The 20,785-nt window shown below is 35.9% G+C and overlaps 1 protein-coding gene across 4 annotated transcripts in view; it reads right to left on the bottom strand.

Annotated features, from left to right (window-relative positions):
• Positions 1-4,883: 4,883 nt before the first annotated feature.
• Positions 4,884-20,785, bottom strand: part of PDE5A (phosphodiesterase 5A) — a 51,400-nt gene continuing 35,498 nt past the window's right edge. For 3 of the 4 annotated variants that reach the window (XM_010225939.2, XM_010225938.2, XM_088527687.1), the window contains exons 10-21: positions 19,597-19,772; positions 17,953-18,012; positions 16,074-16,220; positions 14,650-14,775; positions 12,672-12,766; positions 9,188-9,275; positions 7,964-8,064; positions 7,789-7,866; positions 7,344-7,407; positions 6,322-6,396; positions 5,755-5,838; positions 4,884-5,139 (exon numbers count right to left, since the gene is read on the bottom strand). In XM_010225939.2, the coding sequence (XP_010224241.2) occupies positions 5,002-5,139; positions 5,755-5,838; positions 6,322-6,396; positions 7,344-7,407; positions 7,789-7,866; positions 7,964-8,064; positions 9,188-9,275; positions 12,672-12,766; positions 14,650-14,775; positions 16,074-16,220; positions 17,953-18,012; positions 19,597-19,772 (1,232 nt within the window). In that variant the 3' untranslated portion in view covers positions 4,884-5,001. The remainder of the gene's footprint in view (positions 5,140-5,754; positions 5,839-6,321; positions 6,397-7,343; positions 7,408-7,788; positions 7,867-7,963; positions 8,065-9,187; positions 9,276-12,671; positions 12,767-14,649; positions 14,776-16,073; positions 16,221-17,952; positions 18,013-19,596; positions 19,773-20,785) is intronic. The other variant, XM_088527686.1, reaches the window with a different exon arrangement.

The raw sequence follows: 20,785 nt of genomic DNA, 5'->3' as shown, positions 1-20,785 counted from the left end.
TGTAACATTCTTATGACTTCAATACTACTAAAACGCAGAACATAATATACAGAGTAACCCCATCTCAACCTGATACAAAAATACTGTGCTCAGAAACTATATATTTGATCAAATATTTTTAAAAGTTAAAAGAATACAAATAGACAAACTCAGTGGCTAGTGACCGTGATTAAGATTTTTATTAAACTATAATAGCAGTGTATATTGAAACTATTTACAGTGCATTTCACACTACATTCTTTGAGACACATTTGTGTGTCTGCCATATGAATACACAGAGGGCTCAAATTCTAACTTCAGTTACATCTGTAAGGTACCTTGGACATCATCAGGAATAGCTGAATACACTAAAGAATAGGTAAAGCAGATGTTACCAAGGGTAGGAGTTTGGTCCCTCTTTATACGTATAGGCAAAAAGGTAGTTTTGACCCATTCCTTCACTTTCTGTATAACTCAATCAAACTCCCACTGAGGTAAACTGGAATCATTTAGTTAACTGCAAATGAGGATTTAAACATATCCTAGGCCCTGGCATGACAAGTTCAGTTAATGGAAACTAGCTATTCAAATAGCATTGTCACATTAGTATACATTTACAAACAGTGGTATTTAGATATGAGTTTCTCTATGGAAATGTATTTCTTTATGTAGAAGGTAAACTTTCCCATGCAATTTTCATTCATCTAGCAATGACAAAGATAAAATATCTTGATAACACAGTTTTCTATATTAAGCAAGTATCACTATTTGCCAGGCTAGACTCTAAATTGTTTCTTATTCCAATAAAATTCAAACTGAAACTGCAGCTTGTTATTTCTCATCCTTTCAGCAAACTAAAATTTCTATTTAAGCTCCGCAACTCAAGCTTGTGTTTCAAATTAATGCCTGTCCCTAAAGCAGCTCTCTGGGGTTGTATTATATAGTGGGCAGTTGTAAAATAAAGCTGAATCTCTGGATTGTAAACTGCATGTGATTTGACATGAAGAAGAACGTACACTGTCACAGAGACAGGATTTCTAAAGCTAATATAAAACTTTGCCTTGAAGGTGAGGTCTCTATAAAATCCTTACAACTATATGAATTTATTTTGATGTTTTTTCCATCAGCAGTCCCCACTTTGACTCCCATGCATAATTCAAGGAGTCAAAACCAGATTGCTCAAGCAACACCTCATAATTTTAAATTTCTCTATGCCGGGTTGAAATAGTCAATTACTAAGATTTGAAAAATCTTAGATATGAATTAGACACTGCTCTGAAACTGGCAGTTCATGCCAGTGCCAGATAAACTGGTTGGAATGGAGTTCCAACTTACCTTTATGTTTCCAGTTGGCAGAGGGCAATGCATAAAATCAGGCTGCAGTCGTCTCTTCTAAGAGGAGACAGCTAGCAGTGAGTGGAGTACTTTGTTCGCTTTTAGCTCGAGCCCACTTGTACTTGCATTCTGCTCAGTGATCCACGCTTAACTACTAATCAAAGATCAATAGTATCTCTACCATCTGAATTACAAATAAGACATTAAAGACCGATGGTTTATTTTTCTCTCCTTTCTTTTACTGTGTGAGATAATGTAAAACCTATACATTCTACAGCTAATATTAGATGAGTGACTAACTTCTTGGAAAACAAGTGCTATCTACAGAGACTCACTGTTCTTTTTAACTAGAACTAGGGTCAATCAACAAATTTTTAGATGTTACTATATATGTTATTTTTTAAAAACAGGAAAAGAAAATCAAGTGTACTCTAAGCACTAAACTGCTGTGGAGTGACTTCATAGGAAAAATACGTGTGTGTCTGCGAACAAATAGGTTCCTAACTTAGATGTATTTATCAAGAAATATATTAAAAACATAGTGGCACAAATACTGCACCCAAAAATTTCAACATCAAATTTCACAGTAGCTCTAGTGGAATTAAGAATGAACTAATAAATTGGTAAATTCCATTTCAGTTTGTATCTTGCACAGTCCTTGCTGATTTCTTTATCTAGGCGATGTGAATTAGGATGGAATATGTCTGAGAACTGACTAAAATAATTGGATGCACAACCTATGATGAAATTAATGACCGCATGGCTATAATCCAGTAGCTATGTTTGCAAATCTTGAGCCTTGAATGCAATATATTTCAGGCAGAGAACAGCCTGGTATTTTTCATGTTGTCACCTATATGTATTATAAAATGTAAGAACAATTTTTCTGCACACAGTCTTCACAAAAGCTATGAGACAAAACACCACCTTTGATTTTACTTTCAGGCAGACTGAAACACCATATAAATAACTTACTGTCTGAATTTTCAGGGAGCAAATTACACTTTTAAGGTCCTTGCAGCAGTAGTTTAAAAGGTTTCGTTTTATAGAAATACATACAAGTACAGGTGAATTAAGACATTTAGATGGTATATTTGCCATAATCTGTATTTTTATATTTGTTTTGATCTTTGATGTGGAAGAAATTCTATGGTTTAAATGTGTAAAGATGTGTACCTAAATATATGCATATGTTGTATGACTAGGTACACTTTAAATAGAACTTTGAAAAAATGCAACCTGTTATGTTTATTTTTATCGTGTCAAGGTATGAATCCAGCACTCCTCTGTATGCAGTTACAAGTTTGTCATAAAGCTGTGCTGAACACACAATATAGCAGAGAAATATAAATACTGGGATCTTAATGTAAATGATATGTCACTATACTGTAATATTACTATAGTTGATTTGCTGTGTTACCATGAATTACTAGTCTCAGCTGTACTAGCAGAATATACCTTTATATACATATACTTTGTTCAGATCTATATTAAATATATATCCTACCAGCTGGCTTAGTTAATGATTCTGTTTCAGTGTCTGAAGCATCCAAGGAATAGAATGAAAATACAAAGGCTATAAAAATCCTGAAGCAAAATGTCCTGTTTATCAAAAAGGAACTGAAAACTTCTAGGAGGAGTACTATAGTTTTTCTGCATATATAGGATGTATATTCTAAACGTACACATACCTTGTACAGTATGGGTATAAATACACATATGAACTACTACATAACAGTGCCTCTGAAATTCTAAATTATTACATTATTCCATAACTTTTGGGAAAAATTGAAAAAAATAGCTATTACTATAAATACTTTCATAGAAAAAATGTTTTCAAATTTATGTGCAATAATATATTATTGGTAGTTACTAGAGAAATCTGAGATAAAATTTTATCAGTGACAAAAAAATAGGTTGGTAAAAATGCTGCAGACCATGCTGCTTCCTACATTTTAATAACTTACAGAACTCAGTATTGTGGAATATTTTGAAACATTTGCTTCATCTTTCATTAATTTTTGGTACTTTTTATCAAATAGAGACAAATAGAGATAGGGGTTGTTTTCCTGGCCAGCAATTAATTTCTGGCTAGAAATTTTTCTGGCCACAATTAATAATTTCTTGGGAAAGAAGAATTTTTGCAGTTTCCAACTAAAATTTTCTGGATTACTTTGATACTAATAAAAGCTTGCACTTCAATGTACAATCCCAAATGCATGTATTTTACCTAAAATTACTGCCAATTTTAATTAAAGGTTCATTGTTACAGATTTAAATACTTAACATTTTTTTGCGGGTGCATGCACCAAAGGTGCATCTCTATTACTAACCAGTCTTACACTGCTGACATTAATCTCATAATCCTATATAGAGAGGTCTATGTAGACCTCTCTTAGGCAGTATGTTGTGGATTTGTCTTGTGCATATATTTTCTTTAATTGCTTCCCAATGACCAATTCAAAACAATTTATTAGTCATCTTCATTTAAATAAAATGTCAGTTCCTACTTTTCCTACTGCAAGTTAGTTGTTTCTTTTTCTCTATTTCAATATTTGTTGATGTTTCCTATACAGATATTTTTGTTGTCAGTCTTCCTTTTTTTTTTTTGACTTGTTGATTAATAATTGTTGAAAGTAACTAATACTCAAAATGATTTCTAAAAAAAATGTTATCATAAAATTTTCTGAAACATCAAGCAGTTCTTCAAAGTGGTCATAATCATTTCACAACAGCACTGGCACTAACAGTTGCCACAAGTCTGCCATGCCCAGGTCATTCTCAATCAGACTGTCAGTTCTTGCTCTTATAGTCACATGGTCTTCTACCTTTCCTGCCTTGCTTTCGGTGTTTATGGTGATGTTAAATTTATCTTCAAGATGAAGATGAAGCCAGCATACAAAACCAACCTTGTTTAGTTTCCATTTCTCTGTTTTGCTTCTTGAAGCCTTCTTCCAAGTCAGCCTGTCACTAATGTGGAGTTCTGACTTTTTAGCACTCGTTAAGCAGACATCCTCATCTGTGGATAACTGTGACACTTCAATGCTCAGACTCATAGTGGCAGGGTTTTTCTTAATACTTCTCCAAATGTAAGACATTTTGTTGTGATATTCTTCTAATGTGAAAGAGCCCCTGGGTAAACAAATTCTGGGGCTTTTCCATTTCAAAGACCCATTCTGTCTCCTGAAAGGTTAGCATAGTATATGCTGGATTAGGCTCCCCAGAGTTAGTCCTAAACCTTCCTCTAAAACCTCTGGGAAAAGAACAGGCAACACTGCTCCTCACTTACTTATATATCCTAACACAACATGACTGAAAGAGGAAAAAAGGTGCCAAATGCAGTAGTCTTTAACATACTGGCCAAACATGATCACTAAACAACTATATACATCTCTAAAGTAATAGGCTCTCAAGGACAGTCAAGTAACTGCACTCGTACCATCTTGTAGAACAGGGTAGCATAAACTAACTGCATTTTTTTTCCATTTTAACTCAAATGAAATAGAAGAAATATACAGTCTTTACATACCTTGTCATATACACGGTCATGCTATGTTTTAAAATGTGGAAAAATAATACAGCAGTGGCAAAACATAAGCCAAATCCATACAGTGTTTAGCAAAATGCAGTACTACCCAATTACTGTCTTCTGTGTGTAGTTAAGCTCGTGGTTGTCAAATCAGCACCTCAGTTCCGTTTAGCTTGATTGCTTTCTCCATTAATGAGATTCTTTTCTTGTTGTTCAGCTAACGACTGCCATTTCTGCCTATTTTTTCTACAGCCATCCAGTAAGGGGTAGCAGGCCTCTGATATGTGTGTTAGGGCCTGAAATAAATTAAGAACATGTAAAACAGGTTATATGTGACAACCAAATAAGTGTTCTTAAAATTTCACACTGTATCTGACCAAATACCTGCTTAGAGTGGTTTGTGACTATGATGAATATTTCCAGTTCTCTCAGGCATTTTTTGTGTGTGTGACAAGAGAGAGGGAGAAAAAAAGGCATGGGGAACGTTAACCTCAGTGAATTTCCTACATATATAGCATGTCACTTTTTGCTTGACAAATTCAGAATGCTTTAAAAGTATTTTAAGAACAGTCTTTATCAGTCCAGTAGATGGATACTGTTATTTTCATTATTAGCGAAGCTCATAGCAGCTCACTGGCAGAACCACAAATATAATGCAGAGATCTAACACCCAGTTCCTAGAACCCAGTATTTACTGTTTTAAAAAAAAGTATGTAACAAAAGTCTTTGATGGTAAATAATAATCACAGCAATGAAACATATGTAAAATATACCAAAGTAATTCGTCTTTTTTAGCTAAGGAACTACAACAAACTTGATTCTAATTTTAAATTTGCAGCTATTACAGGCCACAGTGAGCAGTTCCGGTTTTAGATCTTTGCAATCTTTTTTTTTTTTTTTATGTACCCTACCTCATACAGCTGTAAACAAACAGCATCTATGAATCCAACCTGCATGCTGGGAATTTTATTCTTCTTCTCTCTGTTCATTAGATCCTGAAAAAAAAAGTAAATAAGTTTTATATTTAATACATTATATAAAAAGGAAATTGAAGAGAAAGCTGGAATTACATAGTAGCAGCTTAAAACGCACAGTAAGCTCAGCATAGCAGGCTATCTATGTGCGGTATGCTAGTAGTCTGACTGCATGACTCGCCTTCCGAGCTTTGGACCGGCGCAGCCCATTTTCCCGGAAGAACAGACAAACTCACCTTCTTGGGATAGGTCACAAATAGGCACCAGCCTAGAAATATATTTCCCAGACAATTTAACAGTATCGCCCTGGAGGAAATAATGCTGTCTGTTCTTCTGGCTCAGAGAGAATGAGACAGTGTTGGTTTGTGAACCACAGAAGAAAAAGTGACTACTAGGAAGGCAGGGAAGGAGTCGGTTCCATGGTTACTAGCAGAAAAGCTGTTTTTTGAAAACTGTGCAAAGTCCTGTTTGAAAGAGGTGATTCTGTGCAACTCTGTCACTTACTGTTGGTTCTATGTTGAGTTCCTTCCGCTCTTTATCTCCTTGGTCAAAAAACTCTGTAGCTACGAGCTCAGCAATCTGTAAGAAATGTCACACATTGAGAGCTATGTAAGTTTAATTGCTACCTATGATTGAAAGAGTTTTCTTGTGTAGAGCTTCTAGCCTATATGATGAATACAATGAATCATAAGAATACATACATGAAATATAAATATTTCATGTATTGTCTCATGTCTGTGTATAACACTCCGGACTTGTGTAAACTCTACTACCAAAGCTACTTTACGTATTAGTTAAATCTCAAAATAATCCTACGAGGTACTGATGTACAAATTAAAAAATATAAATGCTAAGGACTGTATTTTAAATCTACAACTAAAAGCAATTACTTTCAAAAATCACTAATGATTTTAAATTATTACTTTCTGGATATTCTACCTGTAAAATCTGATATCTTGCACTTAAAAAAACATTAGGCACCTGCTGTTTGAAAAATCATTTCAGTTTAGAATATATCAAAGTTGGAGCTGCTATCATTAGACTCTTCAGCTTAAAAGTTGGTTTAGAATTATTCTTCACATGCTGTGCAGAAAAAAATATCACCTGCATGTGCTGATACCTACTCTGACAGTGCAAGCCAATTGAATAAAATGGCTGGAATATTTGATGGCTTGTAACAGCTGGCATGATAAACACAAAAGTCAGCTGTTTTGAAGTAGCGTGTTGCATTAGTTGACTGCCTTGTGATAACACAGGAATGTTCAAAACTACAAAAAAATATTTAAATGTGCCTTCAGATACACCTTCAGATACTTCTAACAACATGACATAGCTAAATGCACATATCTTGCTGTAAATACTGGAGAAAATCTTTAACCCTCCCATTTAGCTCTTTGGAGGATGGCTTCCTAAAGCTCTGCATTCCACCAATGCTTTTACAATACAGGAGACTAGATAGAAGAAGCAGAGGCTATTATGTATTACGTAGAGCTTATGTTTAGCAAAACTTAAAATTAAGCATATACCCGTTGTTGAACTGGCCAGGGTTTGGTGATGGCTGATAAATCACAAGCAGTCATCAGCATTGCTCTGTAGGAAAAAAAAAACAAAAGAAAAAGAAATCTATGAATCATTGTACAGTGAAACTTATGTAGCCATCAAGTCAAATGATTACTAAATAGAATATCCAGTTTCCAGAAAAATCAAGGTCAGGAAAAAAGTGAAATGAAAGCAAGTTATGAAGATGCCCTAGGTTTGATAATGTGGTAGACTCCACATGCTCCTTATCCAAGTTTATTATGCAGGCTACAGAGCTAGACCCAGGAAGTCATTCAGTGATAAATGTCACCTGTACCAGTTTGCACAGGCCCGGAGTACACAGATCTGATGTTTTTACTGAAATTCACAGCAGTGGGGCATGGAAAATCTGGCGGCTATTATGCGGCTTTTTAATCATCTGTATTTACTTACAAAAATAGCTCCTTCTGCACAGGATCTTCCCAGTTAAATTGCTTCTTCCTCAGAAGCTCAAAAAACTCTCCTCTCCTCCTTTAAAATAAGTAAAAACAGGAAAAAAAATTACAGCATGTTGACACAATCCAAACATGCAACAAAGACTATCCAGCCAAACTTGCTTCTGACTTACTTTATATATAGTGCTAGATCTGTTGCAAGAATGGCTTGTTTTATCATTTTCAGTGTGGCCTTGTATTCTTCAATGGAAAGGCTGCTGAGAATCTGATTTCCCTTTACAGAAAACAAAACCAATGTTAAGAATAAAATGTGCAACAACTCACCAATATGTTAAAATCTCTCTTAAATGCTGAATCATTCTTATTGGTTTAGTAGTGTCTCTTCTTACACTTTTATCCTGCTACACCTTTTTCAGATTCCTCAATTTAAAAATAAAAATAACAGTGTTCTTGAGTAATGACAGCCAGTCCTGCAGCAGCAGTGTCATAACCAACTCTATTACAAAATGAAACTGCAGTCAGAGCAATGTCAAAGCCTATAAATTTCATCCACCAGAAATCAATTTGCTCCTAGCCATATTCTAGCATTTCTTTTCTTTCTTTCCTCTCCTGAAGTAAAGGAAGCTCATATATACCTGCTTATAAAACTCACGCAAATTAAAATACTTTTCTTTTATGAAGCAACATAAATAACAAACTATTACATAAAAACGTAAGATCAGCAGCCCATTGTGAAACTGAAGTATTACAGAGCTGATGGGGTGGCAGTTTGCCTCTGCTTTTTTTCCCATATTTTCCTGTCTGAATAAGAGACTCACTTACATGAAAGGTGCCAAAACTACCAAAGCTGTGATAGGAAATGAAGACTGAAAATATACTGCTTTGAAATGACTGTCCATGCTGAATAACTGATCTTAATTAATAATATAGGAGAAGAAGAATGTGGTTTTACTTGCGTATTTAGTTAACTTAGGTTTGGCTTCACTTGGGCGTTTGGAATGTCAACAATAGCCGTGTTTAGTTTGGTCTCATCAGGACTGCCTTGTGTATGTGTAGGCAGCAATGTTTTTTTGAAATGAAAGCAGGGACATGAGTTTATATGGTGGCTCATAAGAGGCCATGAAAATGGCAACAAAACCTTTTGTTTCATTTGGTCCAAGGAAGCAGGTACTCAAAAGTATATTAGCAAAGCTTCCCTTATCAGGCAACACTTGGAAATGTTTGGTGGCACTCAGAAATGGAACTGTAATTTCAAAAGTGCTGCATTTGCTTTCTTTACCCAAAAAGGAATAAAGTTCATTTAGGAATGTATAAGGGTGGGAATCTATCCAAAAGCTAAAAATAAAAGTGAAACAGGGAACAGCTTCCTTCAGTATGCACAGAAATGAGGCACTCACTGGACTATTCAGGATCATAAGGCATTGATCAAAATGGTGATGCTCCATGATTGAGTGGCAATACAGTTGAGCCAGTGGATGTTCACTTCTGAGGAGCAGAAAAAAAAGCACACATATTGAAAAATCAAATTAAATCAGCCAGAATTAATTGGCCAACTAACGTCCGTGGTATCAACTCACCTCTTCAAATGCTTTTTTTTTTAACCTGTTTCTTTCCCCCTACCCCAGTGTAATTGGCCAAACAGAACGAATGCATTTGAAAGGAGGCAGGGGGAGTACGGCTACAAAGCTGAGCTGTTAGGGAATCGTTGTGGCTACAAAGACAAGGCTGTTACCTCATCAGGCCACTGACAATTCTAACTTCTTACCTTCTGTTACCTGTAGAGATCGCATGAACACAGAGTGAGAAAAATCATACAGTCATTTTAAAGTGCAGAAATTCTTGTTTGAAAAAGAAAGGTAACAAGAAAAGTTCCTTCACAAAGCAGAAACTGTTAAGTGGCATTTTTTTTGTGTCTGGCATTTTAGACATGTGTCTAGCATATTAGTCAGCTCAACTATCAACTGTGCAAGTAATAGTGCAAACCTAATGCAAAGCCCAGTGGTATCAATGGAAAACCTTCTATTGACCTCAGTGGGATTTGCTGCAGGGGTGGAAGAGTTATCAAATTATTTCCTATTGTGCTACTAATCTTAGCAATAGTGCATTTGTTACCACTGTCTTCATAACGAAACTACTTCAATATCATTATCTTCCCTCTGCCCAGTGAAAAATCCAAAGGGAAACAGGATATCAGCTGCATTACAGGCAGTGAAAAACAGTAGTGAAAAAAGAAAAGTCAACTGGAGGAATACAGATTTTAAACTTGAGTTTTTAACACAGAATTTACTGCTTTGGGTAGCTTTAGACAGAATACAGTTCTTCCTCTCTGAGGATTTCTATGCTTTCTTCTCCTTCCTCATTGCATAATAAGGTTCTTAGCTTTTGCTGCTTTTGTCTTCATTTGCATCCGCTCTTCCAAGAATGTTTATCTCATCTCTAACTAAATTGGGATCTTGGAAGTCTGCTTCATTGATGATCCTGAATCTAGTAGTATAATTATAACCTTGTTATAAAATGTTAAATGTCTAATCATGTGAGAAATCCTTTTCTAACATAGAGTTCCACAGGACTTTTTATATGGTTATGGATCATTCACATGAATAAATGATTTCAGGATTGGGTCACTGTGTGAGTGACTGCATACATAAAACTCATAAAAGACAGAAGAGGAGACTCCAGGGATTTAAACAGCACAGAAATGAGAGAAAGATGGAAAGACAAACAGAAATACAGAAAGGAAGATTAAAGGATGCAAGCCCCTGAGGATTATGGGCTGGCTGCCCAGCACCTCCTCTGAGACCACTGCGAAAGCAGTATAATACAAATAACTCTGTGTTTCTGTAGGGAAAGAAATTGTAAAATGGTGCCAGCACATCCTGGGTGAAATTCCCATTGAGTTAACTGGGATGTATCCTATTCCTAAAATCCATCCTGACTGAAGGGAGAAGTACGTGAGAAAAATCTGAGGTTATCTTCCCAAGAATGGCACCAAATGAGGGCTTGCTCAGGACTCAGAGACTCTGTTTGGGTATCTGGAAGCCACCAGTACTGGAAGCACCAGTTCCTGGTGCTGTACGGAGCGGGCCAGGGGCCAGGCCAAAGGGGCATCATTGCTTTCTAAACATAGTGGCTTAGTTACACAGTTTTCATAGGCTAGGCTTGCTGTCTTTACACGATGGTTTGGAAGGAAAACAAAACAAAAACCCTGCATATCTACCAAAAGACCTTAAAACAGACAACTTCCTGTAATTTCTGCTACCAGAACAGTTTTAATTTTTGAAGCCCTGTTGCTTTAGAAAAGAATCATATGCCAAGTATCCACTCTTCCTGCTTCTAAGTGAGAAACAGAAGCAATCCATTCCTGGAAAAATAACTTTTCAGTTAGATATAAATGAGGGATTTTAAAAAACAAGATTCAGGAACTGTTTGCACTGAAAAAGAATTACTAAGTTGTAATCATCTCTGCTTTACAGTGTGTGTGAATGTTAGATTTTGCTGTCTATGACACTTTCCCAGGACATTTTTGAGAGGAGATGACGCATCTCCAGATGTTTTCCAGGAAATTTATTTTTAAATAAATAAAGCAGAAAATAGCTAACTGGTTCAGATTGTTGCAAGGCTGCAAGTTACTGGATTCCCCTATTAAGGAACTAGAAAAAGGTCATTTTCTTTTTTTTTTCTTTCTTTTTTTTTTTTTTTGCTTTACACATAAGAGTTAGTGTAACTATTAGCAATATATCTGAAAGGCAGGAATTTATCCTGCTTCAGCTCAGTGAATACTACTAGTATTTTCTGCCTCAAACAATCTTTTCCTCCCTTAATATCTTAACTTTACACACAGCAAGAAGAGCAGATCATTTCTTCCAGAGATACCTTCAAAACCACTCTCCAGCTCTGCCATGAAGAGATATAGGCATACATTTCTGGATGTCTTTTGCCCATCTCTGGTAAGATCAGGACACTACAATATTACAGTAGTTACATTATAGCCATGTTTAAGTCAAGCTGTTTATTTAATCAAAGAATCACATACTTTTATATGTGGAATTCTCTGAAGCGAAGTTCTTCTTTGGGAAGAACTGAAACTAATAATAAATTGTACAAAAACACAAACCCACAATTTTTAGCTAAAAATTAAAATAGGGGGAAAATTTTATAGTAATTGAAATGCTTCATTTTGGTAACATGAAAATAAAGGATTTTGTTTAGTAAAAAAAAAAAGTTTTATTTCAAGTTTTAAACTCATGTTTTGTCTTTTTGTTTTGCTCTTGCTTTGCTTAAATTTTAAAAGGGAAGAATACATGTTATTCCAAATCAATGCAAAACAGTTATGCCTTTCGAATGTGATTTTAAATATGCACCTTATCCAAAGCAGTTCCAAATTCATGGAAAGCTTGGCTAAATTATGAGTGAAACAATCAGAGCTACAAGTGATACCAGACCCTTTGTATCACTGAGATGGCTGCAAATCCCAAACTCTGTGCTGGCTCAGCCCGGCGAGCAAACAGCCACTTAGTGAAAAACTGGTTAAAAGCTGCATGTTTCTCCTACGTGAACTCCCTTAGGAGCTGTGACCTTTCACTACTCTGTACGGGAAATGGGGAAAGGGACATCTTGAACAGGCGCCAGGAGATATTGCCCCTGCACAGTCTACAGAGTCTGCATCCACCATCAGCAGTTAGTCAGCTCAGTGAGGTTACGCATCTCTGCTTTGTATTGCTTAAATATTTCTGACTCTTCTTGTCCCTACTGCTTTGCAAATGCCTGCTTCTCTATACAGCCCCACACTGCCAAACACTGTCAAATCGATGAGGCTGAACTTCATTTAGCTCTCTGATTTTGGTATTCAGTTGCTTAACTCCTCCTCTCTGACTGACTTACCTTTGTATGTAGGAGTTGTTTACTCCTCTGTGATCCAAATCGTGGCTTAGAGTTGCTATCAGCAAAGCAAGTGTTTCTAAGTCAGTCAGTTTGCTCTGTAGAGGTAGTACAAGTGAATTAGTGTTGCATTAGGGTTTTATTTTGCACGTTGTATATTATATTTGTTGTCTTTACTATATAACTGATAAAAACTCTAGCCCAAAGAGGACAAGGACATAAAATTTTATGGCAAGAATAAAGAGTTATCTCTTAAGGTGTGGCAAATAGTTATAATACCTGTCCATGGACCTCAAAGTAATTTACAGAGGGAAGTAATATCCCCTAGCCCAATATTACAGGTGAGGAAATTGATCTTGAAGAAGAGGATATTACTTGCAAAAACCTGACAGGAAAGAGACAGCATCTCTTTTTTTTTTTTTTTTTTTTTTTTTAATTCTAGCTCTTAAAAATCTGATAAAAAATCTTTAAAAAAATTTTTTTTGACTTACTATTAACAGTTTACTAACAGAGCCCCCCAAAGATTAGTCTTCCAATAACAGAAAGAGAGCTTATAGTTTTCTCTCTCATTAATATATCATATCCTTAAATTGATTAATACTGTTTTATAGATACTTCATTTAAATCAGGCCAGTAAGAAGCAGAGGCTGGGCAAAGCTGCAGTATTCATGCAGTATTTTTTTAATGGGAGAAGAATAGCAGACACAACAGTCAGGACAGAAATTTGAAGAACAGTTGGTGATAGCACAGCCACTGGCAGGGGGATTGTACCCTGAGTACTATACAATCAAATTCAAATTTTCTTTAAGAGGTTACAACTTCTCTGGAGTTATATCTGCCTTCCAGATAATGAATCCTGTCCTTCATGTAGTCAAAAGACAAATCATTTTGGAAATGGCTGATCTTACGTAGGGAATTTGATTCGCAGTGCTTGCTTTACCTCCTGGAGCAGAAAAAAAATGAGAGATTTCAATGTGGGTTCTGACTCCAGAATTTAAGCCATGAAAATCAGTGGAGTGAATCCAATGTAGTTAGAAATGAAACATTTTATAGAAATCACAGTGGGGACTGTCAGGATTCCAAAAATAGCAAGCAACCAAATTATCAGAATCATCTGAGATTGCTAGACTACACAGAGCAAAACTGCCATGCCCATTTCTTTTCAGTGTAGGAGGATCCTAAACGTGAATGTCTTTGTTATTTCCATGTTCTTTTTTTTTTCTTTTCTTAGTGAAGAGGGGAATGCCTCTTCCTTATTGGTATTGGTCTTTGCTCTACAAATAGGATTTATTTATCCTCTTAAAAGGGACTATTGTAAAATAGGATAAAACAACTTATATCAACTCTCCAATTGATCAAATTGAAGAAAAATGTTAATTCCAAATAAGCAGAAGCATTTTGTTTTCATTAAGAAAAAATGTTTGGCAGAAATCTTGAACAATCTTTTCTTAGCTAACCCTTCAGTATTTGTAAAAAAGAATCATTAAATTGTTTGGGAATAATAATTTAAGTGAAAGGTTGAAGCACTGTTCAAAAGCATTGAAATGAAGATGTCCTTATTTCCAGAAAATGCTCTATTTTTTGTACTCAGATGTTTCTGAGTCTAATGAAAATTAGAAGGAAACGTCTTGCAATATGGCCAGTCCTGTTCTTCTACAACTTCTTCACTGACTTGTGGCATAATCATTAACTTTATAGAAGGACATAATCAAGTGCCTCATTTGAGAGATTCCCATTGGGAGTATCCACCTGATCATTCCCAAAGGATTTAACTGAACCCAAGTACTGAACCCAATTGTTCATGTGAGAACAATTTAATAAATCAGGCACTTAAGGCCAGAATTCTTCAGCAGAAATATTTTGATTTTACTAAGGAGACTGCAGAATGATACATGTTTTACTGACATCACAATCAAAACTATGCATCATTACAGCATTTGCTTAGTCAGAAGGTTCTTAACGTAGAAACAGCAAAACGTACCTGAATTTTACCAGATTTTAAAGCAGCAAACATGCATTGGGCTGTATTAAAGGCATGCCTCCAATTATGATAGGCAACATTTTTCCGATAATTTTTCTTTACACTTAAAATCCATCTGCAGAGAACCTTTAAGAAACAGTAATATGTAGTTAGCTGCAAAGTCTGATTTTTTTCTTTTTATAAAATAAGAAACACATGGTTACAGTAACTAATTTAGTCTCTTCAGTATGTAACATGGGTGGCTGCGTTTTTTTTTTTTTTATCATAGAGGGCTAAATGTTAGTCAGTTGCATTGCTGTTGATCCAGAAAATGAGTTACGCTGAGCTAAGTGGGAGGAAAAAAAGGTTTGCTTGTAACCACTATTTCGTAGAGACAATTAATTCTTGAGTTATAGAGATTACTTAGGAACTGTTTTGAAAATGATCGTGTGTTTTTTTTCCACTCATATCAGTTTGTCAAAAGACAAACAGAATTGGACTTTGGAAACAAGTAAGTATGATATAAAGGTACTGATTACTATATTGCAGGATAGTATCTTTTTTAATGATTATTGTGTAGATTTTATGTACATAAGTACATATGTAGAAGGAAAATATGTCCTGACTGCTTTGCAGAACAGATTTACAAATTGTGGATTGTATTTCAGTTTTATGAAAGTGCAAACTATAAAGGCCAGAGTGTATTTTGATGTATGCTGGAACAGATCTCTTAGCTTAAATGGATATATCATACTGTTTTGTGTTATGTCTGTTTTGAGCATCTAATTTGGTTTAAGATTATTTTTAGGGTTTGTAGTGAAGGAGTCATGTCATATGGACAGAAAAGGATGTCTAGTATCCATCCATCCAAACAGAAGACAAGAGCAGCAGTATTCTGTATCTTTCTACAATGAATTAAGAGTATCTTGCTACTTCTGGTGTTTTTTAGGTCTATTAAGGAAAGAGGAAAGTGTAGCTTCAAAACTGTTAATGCTCTGTTGTTTTCATTGAGACATATAATTGTGTCTGTTGTCACAGTGTTACCTTGTTGATGCAAATCTATAAGGATTACTCCATTAGGAAGCAGAAGTTCACCCATTTCTGGGCTGCCTATCACCGTAACTCTCCTTTATTGAAACATATCCCTTAAAGAAGTACAAGTTCCTGGCATTACTGCAAAATGAAACTTTCGCACTGTGGTATTGAAGAGATAATCCTAGATAATATAATACTTCTGTCTGCCCTTATGCTTTGCTAATCTAAAAGTATATATAAATTGATCTAGAAATTAAATATCTCTTTTCCCCTTACTAGTTTACCTGCCTATTTCCACAAATATATAATGGAATTTCTACAGCTGCATAAGTAATCCCCTGTAGGCTTATTTCATTATTTTCCTGATAAGTTGTCTCATTATGTGAAATAGCATTTGACAGTAGTCGTACCTCATGCTTCATTTGGAAATTTTGCACCAGGTTGAGGTCTGTGAACATTCGAATTGTGCACAGGGTTGTTTCAAAATCCGATAGTTCAAAATCACTGAAGTTGAAATCAGTTAAGTTGAGAGATTGTGCAGATGGTACTACAGCAGCCTAGAGAAGAACAAGGGAACAACATTTAGCAATGGAAAAGAGAAAGCATAATATAACTGGAGAAAGAGTAGTGCAATCTAGTCATTTTTTCTTTTGTTTTATCTTTCTTTAATCTTTCTTATTTGCTTCTTAGAATTGACATATGCTTCTTTTTTTTTTTTTTTTTTTTTTTAACTCAAGCAAACCAGTCTGTTACCTAAATCACCTAACACAAACTGTAACCAAGAATATATGTGAAAATAAAGATCTGGGAAATAAAACAGTGAAATTAAATGTTTGGTTTTTCGGATGGGCAGAATTCAAAATCAGTAATTGCTGGCATTTTTTTTTCTAAAAATAGTGAGGAAAGACATGTCTGTAGCTAGAATCATAGAACCAGAGAATCATAGAATGCTTAAGGTTGGGAGGGACCTCTAGAGATCATCTAGTCCAACCCCCTGCACACGCAGGGTCACCCTCACTTTTAAGAAGTTTTTCCTTAAGTTCCTGTGAAACTTTTGGTGCTTCAGTTTGTGGCCATTTTCTCTAGTTCTATCAGTGGCCACCACTGAAAACACAGAGTATCTAGCAGCATCCATATCCAGCATTATTGTACCCTGAATCTGTCCATAGGCAGAGCTTTCTCAGGGCTAGGATTCTGTGATCAAATTATCCTTAAAAGGTTTGGACAGTGTTTCTGAGTAAGATCCCGTTTTTGTGAATTTGTTTTGAAATTCGGAATTCTAGTCTCATCCATGAGGCCCACTGACGATGGCCTGTGCTGTAAGCTTTTATAATGGCTTAGAAAGCGTTGGTTGATATGGGCCAAGATTGTGCTAAGAAGCTCGTGGTCAGTGAAGCAGCAGGGGTGATCAGTGGTGCCACAGTTTTGTTTTGTACGGCTGTAAAGGTGCAGCCACAGAGATTAAGGCAAGTGATAAAGAGAAACCATTAGCAATGAGGAGTGCATTGTAGCATCAGTACCTCTGTATGAGTGAGCAACAGCACATCCGGACTGAGGCTTAACATGCATGTGCTGCTAACTGTGCCACATCTAGGCACTACTGCCTCTCTCGTGTATGAGCAGCAGTCTAGGGCCTTGTTTTGTGGCACCTTGCCTTGTCTAGTCCTGTCCCACTGCGCACTACCCGTCTTGTGATCCCCTGCGTCTCTTCCTCTCCATCCCTCCTGTTGTCCTTACCATAGCCATGATGCCGTCTGCTCAACACCTCCACTTCAGCGAGAGAGCAGGAGGGAGTGAGCTCTGGCTATACATTGAACAACACTTGAAATCACAGCTTTAGTTACTCCTAAGGCAGTGGTTTCTAAACATACAAATAGATATGAGTAGAACAGGGCACTGCATAGAAAAGTAATCACAGAAATGAAAATAATCATAGAATTAACAATTAGAGAACTTCTGTGAAAAGCCATAAAGCTGCACCCATATTGTGGAAGTCTGAAATATAAAAAATACAAAAGTACAAAATTTGGACTTAATAATACTGACTGATTTGGAGTTGACATGAATACTGCATCAGTGAGTACTGTCATATTGTCACTTCAATTCTTGAGAATGATAGTAGTGTATTTGTATTTCAGTTTTTCCGGTAAGTTCCAACTTAGGCTTCGTTCTTTTATTTCTGAAAATATGATACCTGACATGCAGGGACACATATGGGTAAGGGGCTGCCTTTCATTGTTTCACCTCTTGATAAAGCATTTCTAAAGGAATAGTAAAAAATTCAATTACCGCTGTTACCTGCAGCTCCCTCGTTTCCTCCTCAGCAGCAGAAGCGTGGTATGAGAGAACCTGCAGGAAGAGAAAAAGAGCCCGTAGTACAAACAAAGTGCAATTCTATAAAAAGCTCTTTCTTTTCTTTTCTTTTTTTTTTCCCCCCTAAAGCAGAAGTTACAGCCTGCAGCTGCAGTCCTGCAATGCACTGCACTTGCTGAAACCAAGGGTCCATGCAAGGCCTCTGCTGGTTCTAAGGGAAATCTCAAAAGGCATCTGGGGAGATATCTGCAGCTTTTACAAATCTCACAAAGTCTTCTTGATTTAACTAGGCCAACAAAATGTAAATAGTTTCTATAAATGAACAAAGAACTCTGATTTTCTCTTTGGAAAGTTTTCATGCCCCACTTTCAAAGACAAATAATTCAAGGAACAGCTATAATTATGGGCCTGACATTGTTGCCATAATAATCCTTTCAGGGGTTTACTCAGACATAAAAGAGTTTTGTCCTAGCTGAAACTTGGCAGAAAAGTCTGAAAGAAAACATGGTTCTTTTTAAATTAACCAAATAGAATCGTAGAATCACAGAATGCTTAAGTTTGGAAGGGACCTCTAGAGGTCATCTAGTCCAACCCCCCTGCACACGCAGGGTCACCTAGAGCACGTGGCACAGAAAGCACGAAATCAACTTACATTTTCTAGCTGTAAAAATGAACAGAACATTGAAATGAAGTTCCTTTTAGCATACATGCAACTGAAAGAATAACTATTTTATGAAGAAGATGTTTTAAATGTTAATTTATAGGATTTTTCTCATATTGGAATTTGCATGTATGGACTGACCATAGTATCTGAGAGATGTTAAAGTAGGAAAAATACTAATTAGTCTTAAACAAACAGCTCATCTCTTTTAAAGCACTGAAACTATTTTGACAATAATATTACCACCTTTTCTTATCACTAAATACATACTTATTTGGGAGTTTTAATGTTTCTTTTAGAGGCTACAAGGCACATTTTAGGAATTCTGTAAACTCTGTGTTTATATAATGAACGTTGGATGATCCAAAGTCTACAAAGTTTTGACTTCAGCCTCAAGTTATCAGCACAGAGTAATTCAGCTTCTTAGGCTAAAATCTTGTTCAGCCATTAAACAGAACAGTATCCAGCTCAATGACAGGGACCAGGTGACATTCCTCTTTATATGGTTTGATGAAGTCTGAGAAATTGCAGTTTTCTCAGACAATAACCCTGCCATTACTCCACAAACAGGACTGAGCCACAAACATCACAGAAAACCTCTGAAAAAAAAAACAAAGGAAGACCCTAATCCCCCAAACCATTTCCTTTTCCTATGCAACAGAACAAACAAGCTATGTTGCCAACATGTTGCCTTATATAGAGGAAAAATTGAATTCAACACTAAATATAATAAAGTTAAAATATAATACCAATAAAATAGTGTGCAGGCAAATATGGAAACAATCAGAACAACAGTGTTTCTGTGCAACTCCAGGGACCAAATGCTGTTCTCATGTGAGAGAACAATTTCTGCTGAGCATTTAAGTGAGTGGCAGCAGTTATATGTAGAACAGGCAGGGTATGGTGAAAATTAGAACCTGTACTGCACCAATTAAAGACCACCAAGATTTTGAGCTTACCTCTAATGTTACCATCTGCTTGGCCATGGCTCTTTCTACAGCTTCGTACATCTGTGTATTCTGGATTCCCAAGCCACAGAAGATGACAAATGCTTCCAGGAACTGTTCATCATTTCTGTTGAAAGCCTTGATTTTGCCTGAGTTTTCTTCCATCTTATTCACAAGCTGGCAAACCCCTAACCAGGATACCAAAATTGAAAGTTGTAATATAGAGAATTGCCAAACCATCACCTTATTGTAGGAACATCAACAGAAAAAATAAGGTTCTGTTTAGCCTACAGTACAAATCAATAGTACACGTGGAAGTGACAAATGAGAATACTACAGAATACACCCCAAATTCTTTTAGAATGATTTCACTGTATTACAGAACAAATACTTAAAATACTATATACTGTTTAGCAAACTCAAAAATATTTATCAGGATTTATAAAGCAGAAATGTCAGGCTTTACAGGCTTGATTATCTTGCAAAATTCTAGGGTAGTTTTCATCCTGACTTTTATTATTAATTGTATTCTAGATTGATTTAATCCCTAAAGACAATTTGTCCTTTGGAGGCTAATTAAATTTTTGTAACCATGCCAGAAGAACATTTATGAAAGTCAGAACAGTGGTACACAGAGTTTTCACTTCCTTCTTTGAGTCAGTACGGGATTTTTTTAATGAACTAAACAGAAAATACTGAAGTTGAGGTTCAAAGTTCAATTATACTTGATGATTCTATGAAGATCCGACTACATTACAGCCTGGTGCAAAGCATATAGTCAAGGGAAAGTCTCCAACTGCATTCAGCTTGTTAGCAAACTTGTTGGTGTTTGCATTTGTTTATTTTTTTTCATTTGTCTTTTGTTAATATTTCCTAATGATTCCATTCAGTATCAGAATTTTTTGCGCACATGCCATTGAGGTGTCTGACATAAAACTTCTACCAATCCTTGCTTCAACTAGAATACCTGGTTCCATTTTAAGAAAAGGAAAATTCACATATATACCTCGCCTTAGCTTTCCCTAATGGATTGCAGTTTCTGCTAAGAAATCACAACGTGAATTAAAGCAGCTTCATTGCAGGTATAGAATGCCCTTGGGCAGCAGTGTTGTGAGGATTATTGTTATCTTAAATACAACTGCTTTTTACCATTTTCTATTTTTGAAGGGGAGAATAAAAGCTGCAAATAATTATCTCAGTG

This window comes from Tinamus guttatus, unplaced genomic scaffold, assembly GCF_059628265.1.
Source record: "Tinamus guttatus ecotype Peru unplaced genomic scaffold, ASM5962826v1 Tinamus_guttatus_pri_ptg000288l, whole genome shotgun sequence".
In the NCBI taxonomy this organism is placed as follows: domain Eukaryota; kingdom Metazoa; phylum Chordata; class Aves; order Tinamiformes; family Tinamidae; genus Tinamus; species Tinamus guttatus.
This window is presented reverse-complemented; position numbering and strand designations above follow the sequence as displayed.